General features: G+C 42.8%; 1 protein-coding gene across 1 annotated transcript in view; it reads right to left on the reverse strand.

Annotated features, from left to right (window-relative positions):
• The window catches only part of LOC115089699 (probable E3 ubiquitin-protein ligase HERC6), a 192808-nt gene that overhangs the window by 39659 nt on the left and 135216 nt on the right, over positions 1-17933 (reverse strand). The window contains exons 17-18 of the mRNA XM_029597905.1: positions 12111-12254; positions 1906-2072 (exon numbers count right to left, since the gene is read on the reverse strand). Coding sequence (XP_029453765.1) covers positions 1906-2072; positions 12111-12254 — 311 coding nt within the window. The remainder of the gene's footprint in view (positions 1-1905; positions 2073-12110; positions 12255-17933) is intronic.

The following is a 17933-nucleotide window of genomic DNA, read 5'->3' on the forward strand; positions in this document are numbered from 1 at the left end:
TCTGTCTCCATCTACTGGTGCGGAGTCACAACCCAGGTGTCCTGGACTGATCCTGGTACGTACAGGGAACCCCTCTTTTCCCTTCCCTCTCTCTCACACGTATTCTTCCCTTCTCTGTCACATATCACTTCCTTCCCCTTTCTTTTCACTTAATTCAGCTCAGCTCCCCTTCCAACTCACTTACCACATCCCAATCTGCCACGGTTCCTGCCTGCAGGAGACTGGAATCTCGTGGGCACATCATCTTTGGTGGTACTGTGTGGTTCCTGTCTTCCTGCCCATGGGGAGCTGGGAACCCCACAGGCATGTCATTTTGTGCCATTGCAGTTCCTGTCTTCCTGCCTGTAGGATGTGGGAATCCCGCTGACACATTATTAATACCCATGCTGCATCTTGAGCCTGCATGCAGGGTGAGATGGCTGCTACAGGAGTATTTGGGGGGCACTTGTTGCTGTCCCCATTTGCCATCTAAGGTGGACACCTCACCCTGCCTAATGGTAGAACTGCCCCTGCCAAAACATAATAAAAATCCTCTCAGTTCAGTCAGCCCCACAGACTAGACCATAGCTCCTTGTGCTATTTCATGGAGTATCCAGGTTTAAATCTCCCAATCAACACCAACAGTGAACCTGGGTGCATTACGGAGGAGGTATGCTCGGGGCCGGGGAGGAAAGATCGCTGCTTCTACTGTGATAGAAGCAACCAACCAACCAGTGGTACTGAGGGTGTACTTTGGAAGAGGGGTAGGAAAGGGTTTTCTAGATGCCCAGACAGGACCATCTGGGGAAGGAAGAGGATGGTAAAGATTACTGATGGCACCAATGGGTTAAAAAAAAAAAAATGTCCAAAAGGAAAAAACTCCAGAGACCCCTCTCTTGTGCTCAGCAACACTCAAAAAACCTTTAGCCAATTTTGTATTTGATATCTAAACCGCATCAGCAAGCCTGACGACGTGCTTCCCCACAGTTTTCAAAGAGAAGCCGTCCGGTCTTCTAATCATTTGCAGTCCAAGACTATTTCAACTTGTGTATAATTTTGCAATTTATTTTTTTTTTTGCAATTTTTCAATTTTTATAAATATGTTTCAACTCTCTGTAAATCCCAATTTCACAGACAAAAAGGTATCAGCTCGACACCCGGCCAATGTTTCGCTATGCTTCATCAGGAGCTTTTGATGTTAAACCTTTCCCGCCATTTTTTAAGGGTTACCCATCTTCAAAAACAGAGTTCACACTTCCATTCAAAGTTAATTTCCCAACATCCTTCTCACAGGTCGACTCTAGTCTCAACTGATTCGAAATCAACGGGAACAGGTTTAACACCAAAAGTTCCTGATGAAGCATAGCGAAACATTGGCCGGGTGTCGAGCTGATACCTTTTTGTCTGTGAAATTGGGATTTACAGAGAATTGAAACATTTATAAAAATTGCAAAATAAAAAAAAAATTTGCAAAATTATACACAAGTTGAAATAGACTTGGACCGCAAATGATTAGAAGATCGGACGGCTTCCCTTTGAAAACTGTGGGGAAGCACGCCATCAGGCTTGCTGATGTGGTTTAGATATCAAATACAAAATTGGTTAAAGGTTTTTTGAGTGTTGCTGAGCACAAGAGAGGGGTCTCTGGAGTTTTTTCCTTTTGGACATTTATTTTGAGTGGATGGAAAAATATTAAGCTTTCTTTTTTCTTAAAAAAAAAAAGCCACCTTTAACCAGTCATCTCTTTTCTTATTTAAATTATAGTCATTTGTACACAAATATGTCCATGAACATTTATGTTGCTCAATATCCAGAAAACCAGATTTATTTACAGCCCTTGAAGACCAGAGGTGGTCCAAGTTGGTCTACTGATTAATGGTCTTTTTTTTTGGGTTAGCACATAGTACACTGACGCTCTGTACTTACCTGCCTATAACAGGCTGGAACGCCTTCATATCCTCCAGTGTGGGCTTCTTGTCTAAGAGCTTCTTGTAAAGTGCAAGTGGGAAAGGGAGATAAACAATATTATAATTGAATATAGCGAGCCCACACAGGATCCCAAAGAGGAAGTACTTCTTCTTTTCTACTGAAGGCTGCAAATGAAATATAAAAAAAAAAAAAAGCAAAAACAGAATATAACCAAATCAACAGATATATAAAACCTGTATAACAGAAAAATTTGAGCCCAGAGAGATCAATAATCAGCAGCACAGTGAATGGACAATTTATCCAACTAAAGTTAACCAGATGGATTTTCACAAACATTTAGCCAACCGTTGCTGATTAGCAACTCAACTGAATATAGACAGATAAAATCTTAGCTGGATGAACCTGACTAACTTTAGGACTGCTCTCCACATGACCAGAATTAGTCAGATCTGGCTAACGTAACTCTGCCCTGTGAGAAGTATGCCTGAACAGAAAACCAACATGGTGAAAGAAATCCCCCCAGAATCCTTGGGTTTTCTTAGCCTGCTTTGGCTGAATGAACTCAAAGTGACTTGCTTAGAATGACTTGCAGAAAGCTCATGATATCTGGACATGCAATTAACCTGGCTCCAAGATGACGCTTATTCATAAGGTCATACAAAGAAGAAACCAACAGCGGGAGCTTGAAGCTATCCGGTCACAATAAAAGGGCACTATTCTCAGGAGTTTTCTATAAACACAGCCACAGATATGTTAATTACCTTGACCAGCAAGATTCTAACAGAACAAAGGACTACCTAGAGAGTGATTGGTAAATGGGCCCCACATGATGGGCCCCACCTCCTGGGAAAACTAATCAGGGCAGTTCAGGAGTAGTCACATGCGGTTGACATAACAACCTATGTAAATGGTTCTTTGGGCAGTCACGCACCTCTCCAGAACCTTCTACCTTTGTTCAATACTGAATGTTATCTATAAAAGAAGGATCACTTCCTGTATATGATGAGAAGCTGGTGGACAGGTTGTCAGAGGCATGGCATCGGCATCTCCCGAGAATGCTTATACTACACAATAAAAAATGATGTTTTCTACCAAATTCTAAGTGTACTTGTCTCCCTGGCCATAAGCGTCATAAAAAATGAAGTGGCGCTTAACACCTGGAATGCCTCCAAGTTATTGCGCTAACTTTTATGCAGCTGAACAGTTACCAAGGTAAATTGGAGGTGGTCAGAGCAGCAGCAGCAAATTTAAAACTGGTGGTTTTATCTGGTTAAATCCCAAATTTAGATGGACACAACATGTGAAGACTGACGGCTGCAGGCGGTCTCGCCCTGAATCTCTCTTGCTGCTGCTGCAGGGCCGGCACCAGGACAGAGGCGTGGGTGTGGAGGGGAGGGGAGGAGAGGGGCACCCGCCCAGAGAGGGAAGGGTATGAGCAGATGCGATCAGGAAGTGTCTATCAGTGCATCCAACTTAAATCCTGCCCTGGGGCAAGCTATAGTACTAACTGTTTTAAATCTGAAAGCATCTATGATGGCGACAACAGGATCTCATACAATATGGGGCTTATGTGAGCTAAAGTGGATGCAGAGACTGAAAACAGACACCAGAGCTACAAATTTACAAACATTTCAATAAGAAAGTGACCACATAATTCGTTTGATATTCAAATTATTTTTCTGGCTAACTTTGGGAGTTATTCAGACAAAGCCCAATATTTGAATTCTTCCATCTGCTCTCCAGTTACATTTTGTCCAAGCAACTCACAAATTTACCTGCGCACAAAGAGGTGGCCACTCCCAAGGAGCTGTCTCACTTTATCCAAGGAGTACAGAATATCAGAGTCACCCAGATGAAGTTAGCTTGGTCATTCTAAACTTATCCAGATAAAATTATAAGGGTATATTCGGCAGACTACTTATCCGTGTATGTTCTGCTGAATATCCAATTATTCAGGTAACTTTACCCAAATACATTTCCTGCTTGCTAGCTTACTGAATATGGACTGCCATAAGCATGCCCGGGAATTTTTGAATTCCCATCACCTTGAGGAGGAAGTGGATTAGTGGAGTAGGGCAGGAACACAAATGTTCTCCTCTCTCAAAAACACATGTACTCACATGTTCACTCTCACACACTCACTCCACATGCTCACATACACCCTTCTCTACTCTCATTCTCCCATATACACACTCTCACTCACATGTTCATTCTTATTAACACACTCCTTCATATGTGCCCACTCAAACACACACATGTCTATTCTTACTCACACACACATATGCTCATTCTCATTCATATACAAGCCCATTCTCACACACACACACACACACGTCCACTCATGCTCTCTCTCCCCTGAACCCACCAGTGGCAGCTACCTCCTCCTTTGGACCCATGCAGCTGACGGTACTCCTCCTCTTTCTACCAAGTGTGCAAGCCAATTCCCTTGCTCCTTCTGCTGGCTACCAGGGCCGACATTACCACTGCTGTTGCTTCTGGCCACGTGCAACAACACTATTTGTGGCCAACAGGACTCCTCCTCACCTTTCAGCTACATGCCAATGCTTCTCCTTCTACCCGCCCACAAGGGGCCTTGGTGACTTCCTCTTCTGAGGCCTGCATGGGCCAACTTAATTTGCACCCGGAGTTTTCCTGCATTTACCCACAGAACCAGCAATTCCTTTGGAAATCCAGAGACTATGGGTCAAATCCGTAGAGCTCCCAAGTGTTGTCCATAAGCATGACAGCAGAATTTTCAGTTTTATTGGCAGATTAAGTTGTTTTGTTTTTTTACCATTTTTATAATCCCTCTCCCAAATAAGCCCACCTTTAGCAATGACAGTCCTTGCCCAGGGCCCACAAACTATGGCTCATTCCTGAACCCAAGGTCTGGCCATACAGAGGTCCATATTCAGGAAGCTGCTGAGTGGTAAAGTTATCTGAATAAAGTTATCTGAATAACTTTATCTGTGCCTCTGAATATATTCTGTTAAAGTCATCCAGGTACATTTACCTGGACAACTTTAAACTTAATCAGCTATATTCAACATACTATAGAGTTGACATATATTCAACATACCATAGATTTGACATATATTCAACATGCTATAGATTCGACATTCAACATGCTATATATTCAACATATATAGCTGGTTAAAAAGAATCTGCAAGGCCAGCAGGTCCGATCTTCCAGAGGGGGTCTAAATCTTCCCTACTCTTTTTTTTGTACCTGAACTCAGCCCTCCCTGGCTGAGAGCACGATCGGATCACTGGCTACGGGGGGAGAGAGCACAAGCCTTCTTTTCCACTTTTTTTTTTTTCTAAGTCTATACCTGGTCAAGCTTCCAGACTTACAAGTGCTAAACTGAGAAAAGGACCAAAAGGGTGTCACCTCAGGAGCTGAAGCGGTACATGTCTGAACCTTCTCCTAGTCTTCTATTTTTCTTTTTTACCACAATCATCCCCGCAAGTGAGATGCACGTCCACCATCTGCTGGAGACTGAGAATACTGGCAGGCTGATGTAGGGGCAGGGTTTATGTCAGTGATGTCAGCGAGTCATCTTTACTCCATCTCCATCTGCTGGTAGGAGTGCATAACCCCACTGGTGTGGGTTGGTCTGAGTGCAGAGGAATGTCTGTTCTCGCCCCACACACACCCCAAATTCCCTCAGAAAAATTAAAATATATTGTGGGCCAGAGCAGCCTGAGTGCCCTCCCTCCCCTGGTTCCAGGCCTCCTAAGGCAGTGATTGCTACCAGCGTTGCTGTCTGACCAACATCGGATGTGGCTGACAGCGAATGAGACTCTACTGCGCACCCAGTGGCCTATGGGTTTTGAGGTGCTCTGGGTAGATAGGAAGGGTGGGGGTAGGGTCCCGGAGTCTACACGGGTAGATATTCCACTTTTATTTTAAATACGTTTGCTCACAATTTAAAATATGAGACAATAAAGAATGGACATGATAGAACATAACACTTACAATTATGAGTAATTATAAACGAACTATGTTACCGTATATTCGTGGCACTTGTTTAGTGATAGATTTTATCTGTTTTACAATATTAATATTGGTGCCTTCCTGTAAACCGTTATGATGGTACTTAACTTAATGACGGTATAGAAATGTTTTTAAATAAATAAATAAATAAATAAATTTTAATATCTCCTGGGTGGTGGTGGTGGTGGTGGGGGGGGGGGTGACCTGAAGTCAATATGATCCACCTTGTGCTGTTTTGGGGGAGGGGTGGGCGCCATGCCCCAACATTTTAAAAATTACTATGGGGGAATCAGGCCTGCTGGCCTTGCAGGTTTTTAATTTTTTTTTTAACCAACTATAAGTTGAATATAGCCAAATAAGTTTAACATCATCAGGGTACACATACCCAGTTAACTTTAGACCTGCACTGGCCACAACCAGATTTACGCAGCTAGCCAGTAGCACTGATATTTACATGCTTCCTGGCTAAAACTCATCCAGTTAACAAGGAGAGATATTTATTACCCAGGTTTGTCTAGCTAAGTCCTGAATGTAGCTGGAGAAATCCTTTTGAATATGGACCTCTTGATGTAGCTGTTGCTAAGCATCTTTCCCTACTCCTACAGGGCTGTGAATGCTGTCTCCGCAGAGTCCCAGCTTTGGCCATCCCAGACAGCAAAGCCCTGGTCCAGGCATGAAAGCCAGGTCCCTCCAGCATGATTATGTTCAGCATGCTGCCGGGCCACTAGGCCAAACCTATTTTATCATTTTAATGTTTATGAATGTTGCAAGAGATTGTGGGTGAACAAATCCATTTGGCACAGCTTTATCAAATATGGTGTGAGGCAGCGCTCCTAGTGTCCCCTTGAGAGCATGTGCAGGCCCAGGCTAGGAGCCTGGTCCCCTTTAAATCCCCTAGAGGGAGAATGTCTATGGGCGGGACCCTGCTTACTCAGGTGCTTGGAGGGTGTGCCCAGTACAGGGGAGGATAAGGTATTGAGCCAGCAGGGAAAGGATGGGCCCCGTGGATCTGGGAATAGAAGCTCCAGGTCCACTCAGAGTGGGAGCGGGTAGGCAGACTTCTGGGAAGTGCCTAAGAGATACTGTGAAGGTGGGCAGACTTCAGGGAAGTGCCAAGTTACTTTGAGCTGCTGAGACCAGAAAAGAGTTGTGTTTGCCATTCTGACCTTGTGTTTCTATGGCACTGTAAATAAATGCACTGAAGTTGCAATAGAGTGAGTGTGATTCCTCTGGCTGTATCCAAGTCCTTAACTGCTCGCAGCCGCCTCCAACATAGAAAGATTCCTGGGCTTGCACATTGGAGACCTCTGCTATTATTTATTTTGGACAAGCACTGCTGAGTATTTGGTGGAATATGCTCTATGATACAGAATCAAATGGGGCTCCATCTTTCTTTTTCCTAAAATGGATCTGGTTAGGGACTTTGGTCTCTTTCCCCTGTATATACAGGAGATAACTTAGTGATTACATAATGGGCTAGGAGCAAGGAGTCCAGCATTTAAGTCCTGCCTCTCCCACTTATGCCCGCTGTGTCTTTGGGCAAGTCACATTATCTCCCATTGCCTCAGGTACCTATTTAGGGTCCCACTTACTAAGCATTCTTTCCAGAGACACAAAATAGGAGAACACCTTTAGAAGCCCATATGAAGTAAGCCAGGGAGCAGGAAAGTTATCTGGATATTCAGCAAGTAAGTGGTCTGCTGAAGTTACCTGGATAATTTTAGGACTGTGATTTTTCCGACCAGACTTACCCAGCTAAATTTATCCGGCTAGTGCTCAATATTGGCACTAACTGTAAACATTTTAGCCATGCCTCTAGAATGCCCTCTACCCTGCCTTTTTTTTTATCTGGCTTAATTGTAACCAAGTAAAGTAAAATTGTTTACCTCTAATAGATGTTCTCCATGGACAGCAGAACAAACAGCCACTTAGATGGATGACATCACCTGATGGTGACAAATCAAACTTTCTCTACTAGCCCAAAAATGTATTTTTATTTTAGTTCCTTCTGGGCAATTGCAAGAACTCCCACACTAATGTCACGGCACGACCTTGCCTCAGTCCATCTTCCAGCTTACTTCAATTTTCTCGGGAGGAGAGAGGGATTGCATGGCTATTTGTTCTGCTGTCCACGGAGAACACCTGTTACAGGTAAGCAACTTTGCTTCTCCGTGGATGAGCCGAACGAAACAGCCACTCAGATAGGCCTTCCCAACAAGTGGTATTTACTTAAGAATAGTAATAAGCACACACTGTCCAAATCTTCTATCCATATGAGTTGCTTGCTCTAAAAAAAATAATGTTAAGTATGAACTGATGCCCTTGTTGCTGCCTTGCAAATGTCTTGTGCAGAAGATTTCACATGAGCTAATGTCACAGCAGTTGTTCTCAACTGATGGGCCTTTATGTGTTTTGGAAATTGAGAATCACTCTTTACATAACAATGAGATACACGTTGGGAAAGCCATTTAGCTAATGTTTGCTTCGGTACCGGTTTCTTTTCTATCATCAAAAGATATGAACAATTATGTGGATTTTCTAAAGGATTTAGTCCTTTCCAGGTAGAACAAGAGTATCCTTCTGCAGTCTAATCTGTGAAAGAATTGTTCTTCTTTAGTTGGATGTGGTTTTGGAAAACACATTGGTACTATTATAGACTGGTTAGATGAAACAGATACTACTTTTGGTAGTAACTTTGGATGGATTCTGTATGGAGAGTAGGTAACCAGTGCTTACAGTTCAGTTACTCTGTGGACTGAAGTTATAGCTATTAGGAAAAGCATTTTCCACATAACATACTTTAGTTCTGAAGTTGCCATAGGCTCATACGGTGTCATTAACAGATGATGGAAACAATATTTAGATCCCTGGGATGCCCTTGGAGCAGTCTATGGCTGGGGTAGGCCACAGAACAGACCAGGCTGGAGAATGGTCTGCTTTTCATCAGTTTATTTTCAAAATTACATAAGAGAAGCAAATGGCTGCTTACCTCAGCAGAATGACAAGCAAAGAAAATGTCCAGAACAAACACAGCATTGGATTACAGCTTCCTTCTTCTTCCTGGGGCCTCTCTAAATTTCTCAGGGCCTCACCTTTGTATCCCTTACTCAGGGTAACGCCCCCACCCGAGGATCCCTTTCCTGTCTAAGGTGGACCAATTATAATCTGAAACAAAAGGCTCAATGTCGGATGAACAGATCAAAGCATATAGATTCGAAGGGCTCAAAAGGCTCAATATTGGATGAAGCGTTCAAGACACATAAATACAAAGGGCTCAACAATGGCCGAGGTTTCGCTGGTAAGCTTCATCAGGAGCCTATCTTCTCTCAGTCTTCTTAATGTGTCAAAGAACAAACAGTGTCTACATGAGGTAGTAATATCTCCAGAGCATGTTGTCTGAATCGTCTGATATATCAAGGAAAAAGCATCAAACATCTTTATAAATCCAATAAGGAGTTCCACAACTCCAGTCATGATCACAAGTTGAATCTTACATAGAAAAGAAAACCACAAGTTAGAAACTTAATGTAATACTTAGCTTTTCTTGGTGAACACGAATGCTGAATCCTTACTAGGGACTGAAATGTCTCCCGCTTATTTTCAAAACAGAACAGAGACCAGTGCATGAATCAGTCTCTGTTTAAATCAAGGATGACATCATCCTTGACATGGACTGCCCCCATTGGTTACGTGATTTAACAGTCCGCTTGATTTAAACAGAGGCTGATTCATGCACTGGTCTCTGTTCGGTTTTGAAAATAAGCGGGAGACATTTTGGTCCCTAGTAAGGATTCAGCATTCGTGTTCACCAAGAAAAGCTAAGTATTACATTAAGTTTCTAACTTGTGGTTTTCCTTTCTAATTAAGATTTGTTACGACTGTCGCTGTCTGACGTCTCCACTGTCTGTTCGTACGTCTCACTTTGAATGTCAAAGTGGCCCCTAACCCCTACACTAATGCCTAAACCTCACCTCGAGTTACTAGGTGGGCCTCCCATAGAGATATAAATACCTATCTAGTGTGAGGGCATTATGGCTAGTCAGTCTCTCTCCCTCTCTCTAGGAGTAAACATGGTCCCCCTAGTGGTTGTATGAAGGAAATACAACAATTCTGACATCGCAAAGTACAAAAAAGTTATTGCAATTTGCACTAAGATAACGCTTCACATAAGTATTAGTGCAAATTGCAATAAACTGCCTATTACCATAAAACACACCCCTTTTCCTATCGCATGCGATATTTAGTGCATTTTGATAAATCCAGGCCACTGATAGGTATAGGATATAAGACCGAATGTAACGTTCAATAAGAATTATGTGAACAGATAAAGAAAGGTTATAATGTAAACTATTTAAAAGGGTTTTTTTTTCATTATTAATTTATATTAGTCTGAATGATAAACTGAATTTTAATTTTGTAAAAAAAAGTTATCTAATAAATATCATCATTATGAATGTCATATGAAATAACTACCTGGCTCATCTCATAAATATATAAAAATACATAATATAAAAATTTGTTTGAGGGTTTTAAAATATTTATTTATAAAAGGTGTATTTCCTATATTTTTTCCTATATTCAAAAAAATTTGTATTCATATATTTGGAAATTCATCAAATATTACTTTTATTTCATAAATATACTAATTAAGTATTTTTGTCCTGTTTTCAGCAGATATTCACGTTTATGTTTTTGTGAATGTTTAACACATTTGCATAATCTGGATAAATGAGGTAACTTCTTAAATTAATTTGGCTTTTTGATATTATTGATCAGAGGTTTCTCTCCGTCCATGGTTTTTATATTAGATTTGGTCCTCCTACTCATTATATTGTGACTTTTTTTGTGTGTACAAAAACTTTTTAATATATTTAATGATAACATTTGATATCTTTTAAATTTTAATATCCAATATTTTTATACTGTATTTTAATTGTTATATGTTTTTGTTATATTTATCATACATATTATATTATTCTTACAGCCCCTGACTCAGCCGTAAAGGTGAAACTCTGCCAGAGTCAGGCATTGTTACTCTTGACCTGGATTAATTAAAAAGATTTTTTAAAGTTTACTTTCAAAGGCATCGGTCTTGTTCTTTTTCTTTCACATCTGTGGCTACGCTTGACTGATTTCCGATTTGTTTCTTTGGACCAATGACAAAAAAGATCCTGTGTCTGATGATGGTACCAAAGACGATCCAGTGCCTGATATCAGTACTGAAGAGAATCCTGCACCAGATGCTTGCATCGTAGGTGATAACAATTGCACAGTGTGCAGAGAAGGGTAAATCTTCTGATGCTGTAATGAAGTGCTTTGGAAGCTGGCAATTTTTCTTTTTTTGTCTTTATGCGTGGATCTTTTTATGGATGAAGTGTCTAAAGGAGATAAAGATCTTTTTTTTTTATGATGGCAATGTTTTTTAGAGCCTTTTTGTCTAAAGTTCTTTTTTGACTCATATTTAACTTTGAGGTCCTTGTATATTACGGCCCCTAGGGACATCTTGCCACAGTGGGCACTATCATGCTCAGGACCTATACAGCACAGACATAAAGCTGTGCTGGCCAACTATAGCCATTTTGTGCTGGCACCATTTGCAAGACTTAAAGGGCTTTTCCCTTTTTATAGAAAGATTTGGATGAGATGTCAGTGCTGTTAGATCTTTGATCCTCTTTCCCTTGAAGCAACTTTTTCTTTTTTAAACATATGCAGCTGACTGAAAAGAGAAAAAAACACAACCATTTGCGAAGCGGATGAAATTAGACTGAGCCAAGTTCGCGCAGTGACATTAGTGCAGGAGTTCCTGTACATGCCCATAAAAAAAACTTATAAAAGAGCTTTCTGGGCTAGGAATGAATGACTACCTTGGCACCGTTGAATGACATAACCCATCTGAGTGGCTATTTTTTTCGGCTTGTCTTTGGAAAAATTCTAGAAAATAAGTGCTTAAGTTTATCTGCAATGCACAATTTGAACTTTTTCTGTGCTCTGTAAGGATTTTGTGTTTTTTTTTAATCAGGCAAGGCTGTTTCATTTGGTCTGATGTATGCAGCAGCAAGTGCCATATACTATAGCCCTACAAATTATCTCCTTTCCTCTCACTTCAGTTTCATTTCAGATATTTCTCACAGAGGAGCTACCTTCTGTGCATCAAGTTCACTAAACTGAGCAGGAGCATGCAGAGCGCAGCTATAGACAGACTCACACTGCTGGGAAACCACATTGGGGAAAGGCTGTCACAGTACATAAACATCCCGTAGTCTGCCTGAACCATCTCCTCAAATACAAATAGGAAGAACTCTCGTCTGATTCCACCCATGTCAGTTCCCATCTCTCCTACAAATTCCACCTAAAGAAAAACAAAAACAGGCTTTGTAAATACAATTCCAAAGAACTAAACACACCCTTAAACATGGACGGCCTTCTTTGCTAAAGATATTTGACAAAGCACAGATTAGGAGTAGCTATTTTGAAAAAAAGAATCTTACTGGTGTACATATCCACAAAAATTAAGCAGCATGGCGTTGATTTACTCCTGATTGGGACTAAGAGAAATTTGTGGCAAAAACTTAGTTACCTCAGGTAAATACTACACCAGTATTGAAGTCTGCATTGGGTTCCTGCTCCATTAAAGGATCCACTTTAAAATGTTATTAGTAGTTTTTGGCCTTTGCACGATCTGGCCCCTGACTATCTTGCTGCTTTAGAACATGTTGTGTAAAGTGGAATATAAATGAATAATAATAATAATAATAATAATAATAATAAAATCTTATTGTCCAATATGAGTTACATTTTTCCAATAAACTGTTAGAGTTCCCAAGTAAACTAACGTTAAAGGATACCATAAATAAATCTCTTTTGTTGTGGTCCCATTATTTGGAATTCCCAACTTTTAAGCCTTAGAGAGTTGGGGTTAGTTACACAGTTTAGGAAAAGCAAAATTGCTTACCTTGTAATAGGTGTTATCCCAGGACAGCAGGATGTAGTCCTCACATATGGGTGACATCAGTAATGGAGCCCTATGTACGGAAAACTTCTGTAAAAGTTTCTATGAAACTTTTGACTGGCACCAGAGTGCCTACTGAGCATGCCCAGCATGCCATGATATTCCCTGCCACAGGGGTCTCCCTTCAGTCTTGTTTTGTAGCAATTAGCGTTAGCCAAAAATAAAATAAAACTTATCAGACCCAACTCCATGGGGTGGCGGGTGGGTTTCGTGAGGACTACATCCTGCTGTCCTGGGATAACACCTATTACAAGGTAAGCAATTTTGCTTTATCCCAGGACAAGCAGGATGCTAGTCCTCACATATGGGTGATTAGCAAGCTAGAGGCTGAGTCATTTTGTCGTGAAGCAACAGTGAAGTATTGTTGTTGAAATGAATCAGCCGAAGATCACAGCAGGTTGGATGTAGAAGGAGTTGGGGTTACACTGGAAACAAAGTTCTTTAAGACAGATTGTCCATATGCTGAATCTTGTCTTCCTTCTTTGTCTAAACAGTAGTGAGCTGCAAAAGTGTGAAGAGAACTCCATGTTGCTGCTTTGCAAATGTCCAGAATAGGTACAGAGCGAAGGTGTGCTACTGAGGTTGACATTGCTCTTACTGAGTGTGCTTTTACTCGCCCTTGAAGAGTAAGGCCTGCCTTTTCATAACAAAATTGTATGCAATCTGCTAGCCAGTTTGACAGAGTATGCTTACCCACTGCTTTACCCGGTTTGTTTGGATCATAGGATAAAACAGCTGACTGGATTTTCTTTGGGCTGTTGTGCGGTTTAAATAGAAAGATAACGCACGCTTGCAGTCCAAAGTGTGTAAGGCTCTTTCACCCTGATGGGAATGAGGCCTAGGAAAGAATGTTGGTAAAACTATTGATTGGTTCAAGTGAAATTCCGTGACTATCTTAGGAAGGAATTTTGGATGTGTACGGAGGACTACCCTGTCATGTAGGAACTTTGTAAAAGGTTCGTATGTGACTAGCGCTTGAAGTTCGCTGACCCTCCTAGCTGATGTAATGGCTATGAGAAATACCGTTTTCCAAGTAAGGTATTTAAGGTCACAGGTATTTATGGGTTCAAATGGAGAATGCATAAGCCTGGTTAAGACTACGTTCAGGTCCCATTGTATGCTTGGGGAATGAACAGGAGGTTTAATGTGAGTTAGGCCTCTCATGAATTTATTGACGAGAGGCTGTGTGGAGATAGGTGCGTCACCCAGCTTGTTATGGTAAGCTGAGATTGCACTTAAGTGTACCCTTACAGATGACGTCTTAAGACCAGAGTCTGAGAGATGGTAAAGGTAATCCAGTAGTGAGGGAGTGGGGCAAGTGAAAGGATCTAGTGCTTTCTGAGTGCACCACAAAGTAAACCGTTTCCATTTGTAGGAATAATTCTTTCTAGTGGAAGGTTTACGTGAAGCTATAAGTACTTGAGATATAGTGGTTGGAAGGTTGAGTGGTTGTAAGATCAAGCTTTCAACATCCATGCTGTCAGGGACAGGGATTGAAGGTTGGGATGGCGCAGCTGACCCTGTTCCTGAGTTATGAGATTGGGAGCTACTCCCAGGCGAATTGGATCCCTGACTGAGAGATCTAGCAGTGTGGGAAACCATACTTGTCGAGGCCAATATGGGGCTATGAGTATCATGGTCCCCTTGTCCTGTTGCAGCTTCACTAGAGTTTTGGTTATGAGTGGTATCGGTGGATACGCATATAACAGGCCTGAATTCCAATGGCAAGCAAAGGCATCCCTTGGTAGGCTGTTCCGCTGCCAGAGGAGAGAGCAGTAATTGTTCACTTTGTAGTTCAGATGGGATGCAAAGAGATCTATTGTTGGTTGACCCCAGCGTTGAAATATCTTGGTTGCTAGCGTTGGGTCTAGAGACCACTCGTGTGGTTGGAAGTGACGGCTGAGGCGATCCGCTACTGTGTTGTGGATGCCTGCTAGGTAGGTGGCCCGTAGTAGAATTGAGTGTGCTAGGGCCCAGTCCCAGATTTGAGCTGCTTCCTGACAAAGGAGGTACGAACCTGTACCTCCCTGTTTGTTGATGTACCACATGGCTACTGTGTTGTCCGTTTGGATCAGAACAGTCTTGTGTGAAAGGCAGTCCTTGAATGCATGTAGAGCATAGCGTATAGCTCGAAGTTCCAGAAAGTTTATTTGAAAGGAGGCTTCTTGCTTTGTCCACGTGCCTTGCGTCTTTAGATGAGCAATGTGCGCTCCCCACCCCAAGGTGGACGCATCTGTAGTTAAAGTCACTTGTGGAACTGGTTGCTGGAAAGGTAGGCCTTTTAGCAAGTTGATCGTTGATGTCCACCAGAGAAGGGAAGATCTCAGATCTTGTGTTATCTGAATAGGAGTGGACAATGGTTGAATGGCTTGAATCCATTGAGATTTGAGTGTCCATTGCATTAATCGCATGGTCAGTCTGGCCATGGGAGTGACATGAACTGTTGAGGCCATGTGTCCGAGTAGGGTGAGGCACTGATGAGCTGTAACTCGAGACTGATTGCGAATAGAGTGCGCTAGGAGAACGAGTGCTTGAGCACGGTCTCTTGGAAGAAAAGCTTTTGCTGTGATGGTGTTGAGATCTGCACCTATGAACTGCAACTGGTGAGATGGTGTGAGATGGGATTTCTCGTAGTTGATGAGAAACCCCAAGGAGTGAAGCAACTTTATTGTGAGCTGGAGAGAAGTGAGAGCTCCGCTTTGTGTTTGACTTCTGATGAGCCAATCGTCCAAGTAAGGAAGCACATGTACTCTTTGCTTGTGAAGATGTGCCACCGCTACTGCAAGACACTTTGTGAATACTCGAGGTGCTGAGGCCAGGCCGAATGGTAGTACCCGATATTGGAAGTGTTGTCCTTCCACCAGAAATCGAAGGTACTGTCGATGAGGGGGAAAGATGGGAATGTGAGCGTAAGCGTCTTGAAGATCCAGAGAGCAGAGCCAATCCCCTTTTTGGAGAAGAGGTAGCATGGTGCCCAACGAAACCATCCTGAATTTCTCTTTCTTTAGAAATTTGTTGAGATTTCTGAGGTCCAGGATAGGACGTAGGCCCCCGGTTTTCTTTGGAATGAGGAAATATCGGGAGTAGAATCCTCTGCCCCACTGAGGCCTGGGAACTTTTTCTATGGCCCTGGCATTCAGAAGGGTGGACAATTCTGCTTGCAGGATTGTGGAGTGATGAGACACTGTCCAAGATGAGAGAGGAGGATTTTCGTTTGGTACAGTGAGGAAATCCAAGCGGTACCCTTGAGCTGTAATTGAGAGTACCCATTGGTCTGTTGTGATGGAGGTCCAAGTTTGATGGTAATTAGATATTCGACCTCCGACAGGTAAGTGTGGAAAAGGATTTTGAGAGGGGCTTCTGCTCTCTGGCTGGTTTTCAAAAGCCTGATGTGGATGCAGTAGGCGCAGGCTGCTGAGGCCTAGCAGGTCTCTGTCGAGGTTGTGTAGGCCGTTGTTGTCTGGCCCTGGTAGCCGGAGGATAGTATCGCCTAGGGCGATAGTATGGTTTTCTGGGTTCTCTTCTAGGAGGCCTCCTAGAAGGTTGGTGTGTCTCTTGAGGAAGCTGAGACAGTTGTTTCAGGGTTTCCGTGTGGTCCTTTATGGTTGCCACTGCCTCTTTGACTTTGTCACCAAAAAGGTTTTCCCCTAGGCAAGGTAGGTCTGCCAACCGTTCTTGTACCTCTGGTCTAAGTTCAGATGATTTTAACCAGGCCCATCTTCTAGCTGTGATTCCTGATGCCGATAACCGGGAGGCTGTTTCAAAGGAATCATAAGTGGCCCTCACCTCGTGCTTGCCCGCTTCTAGGCCTTTATGCACGAGTCGTAGGAAACCGTCCTGAAACTGATCAGGTAATTGTTGTGACAGTGTTTCAACCTGTTTCCACAGGTCACGCTGGTACTGGTTCATGAATAGTTGGTAAGAATTTATTCGTGAAACCAGCATTGCTCCTTGGAAGATTTTCCTTCCTAAATTGTCCAGGAACAGACTATCCTTTCTGGGAGGTGTGGACGCATGCTGTTTTAGCCTTTTAGCCTTTTTCTGGGCTGACTCGACCACTACAGATTGATGTGGTAACTGAGTTTTTTGAAACCCTGGAATGGGTTGAACAAGATAAGTGGCATCAGCACGTTTATTGACTGCTGCCACAGAACCAGGGTGCTCCCACATCCTGTATATTAACTCTTGCAAGACTTCATGCACTGGAATGGCAAGTATTTCCTTAGGAGGGTCTACGAACTGAAGGACCTCCAAGGTCTTTTGTCTGGTGTCTATCTCAGAGGAGGGAGAATGGAATTGTTTCAGACATCTTTTATGAAATTAGAGAATGAAAGATCTTCCGGTGGTGATTTTCTCCTGTCCTCTGGTAGTGAAGGTTCAGAGAGGATATCTTCTTCAGATGACAGATCTGAGTCAGTAGCGGTATCAAGAGGATGCCCTGTTGGCCTAGGAGGCTTGAAGGGAATCTCAGAGACTGGTGTATGTGGTCTGATGGATGGTATGACACCTGATGGACCAGGTAATGGTTCCTGATGTTGATCAGAATCGAAATCCTGAGGTGAAGATGAGAAGACCTGGATTAGGGAATCCAATTTGTCCATTAAAGGTTGGAATATGGAGGATTCCTGACCTGGCATCGATGGTGGCATCGGGGCCGGTGGCCGAATTGGAACCGATGGCATTTGCAGCATATACGCCGGAATCTGCAGCATCGGCATAGACGGCATCGATGGTTGCGGCATGGAGGGTACCGGTGTTGGAACCGACTGCATAGACAGTTGCGGTGATTTCCCTGGAATTGGCATAGAGGGTACCGGAGTTGGAATCGGTGATATTCTCGGGACCAGTGTCGAGGGTAGGACTGGCGTAGATGGTTGAGGTCGTGGCATCGCTTCGATGAAAACATCCCTGACCGCTTGACGTATATAGACATCAAGTTCCGCCCGCATGGATGGTGAAAACAGAGCACCCATGGGGGGAGGCGGTGGCAGTGATGCCGGTACCTCCTCAGGGCCCTGA

Source organism: Rhinatrema bivittatum, chromosome 1 (assembly GCF_901001135.1).
Source record: "Rhinatrema bivittatum chromosome 1, aRhiBiv1.1, whole genome shotgun sequence".
Lineage (NCBI taxonomy): Eukaryota > Metazoa > Chordata > Amphibia > Gymnophiona > Rhinatrematidae > Rhinatrema > Rhinatrema bivittatum.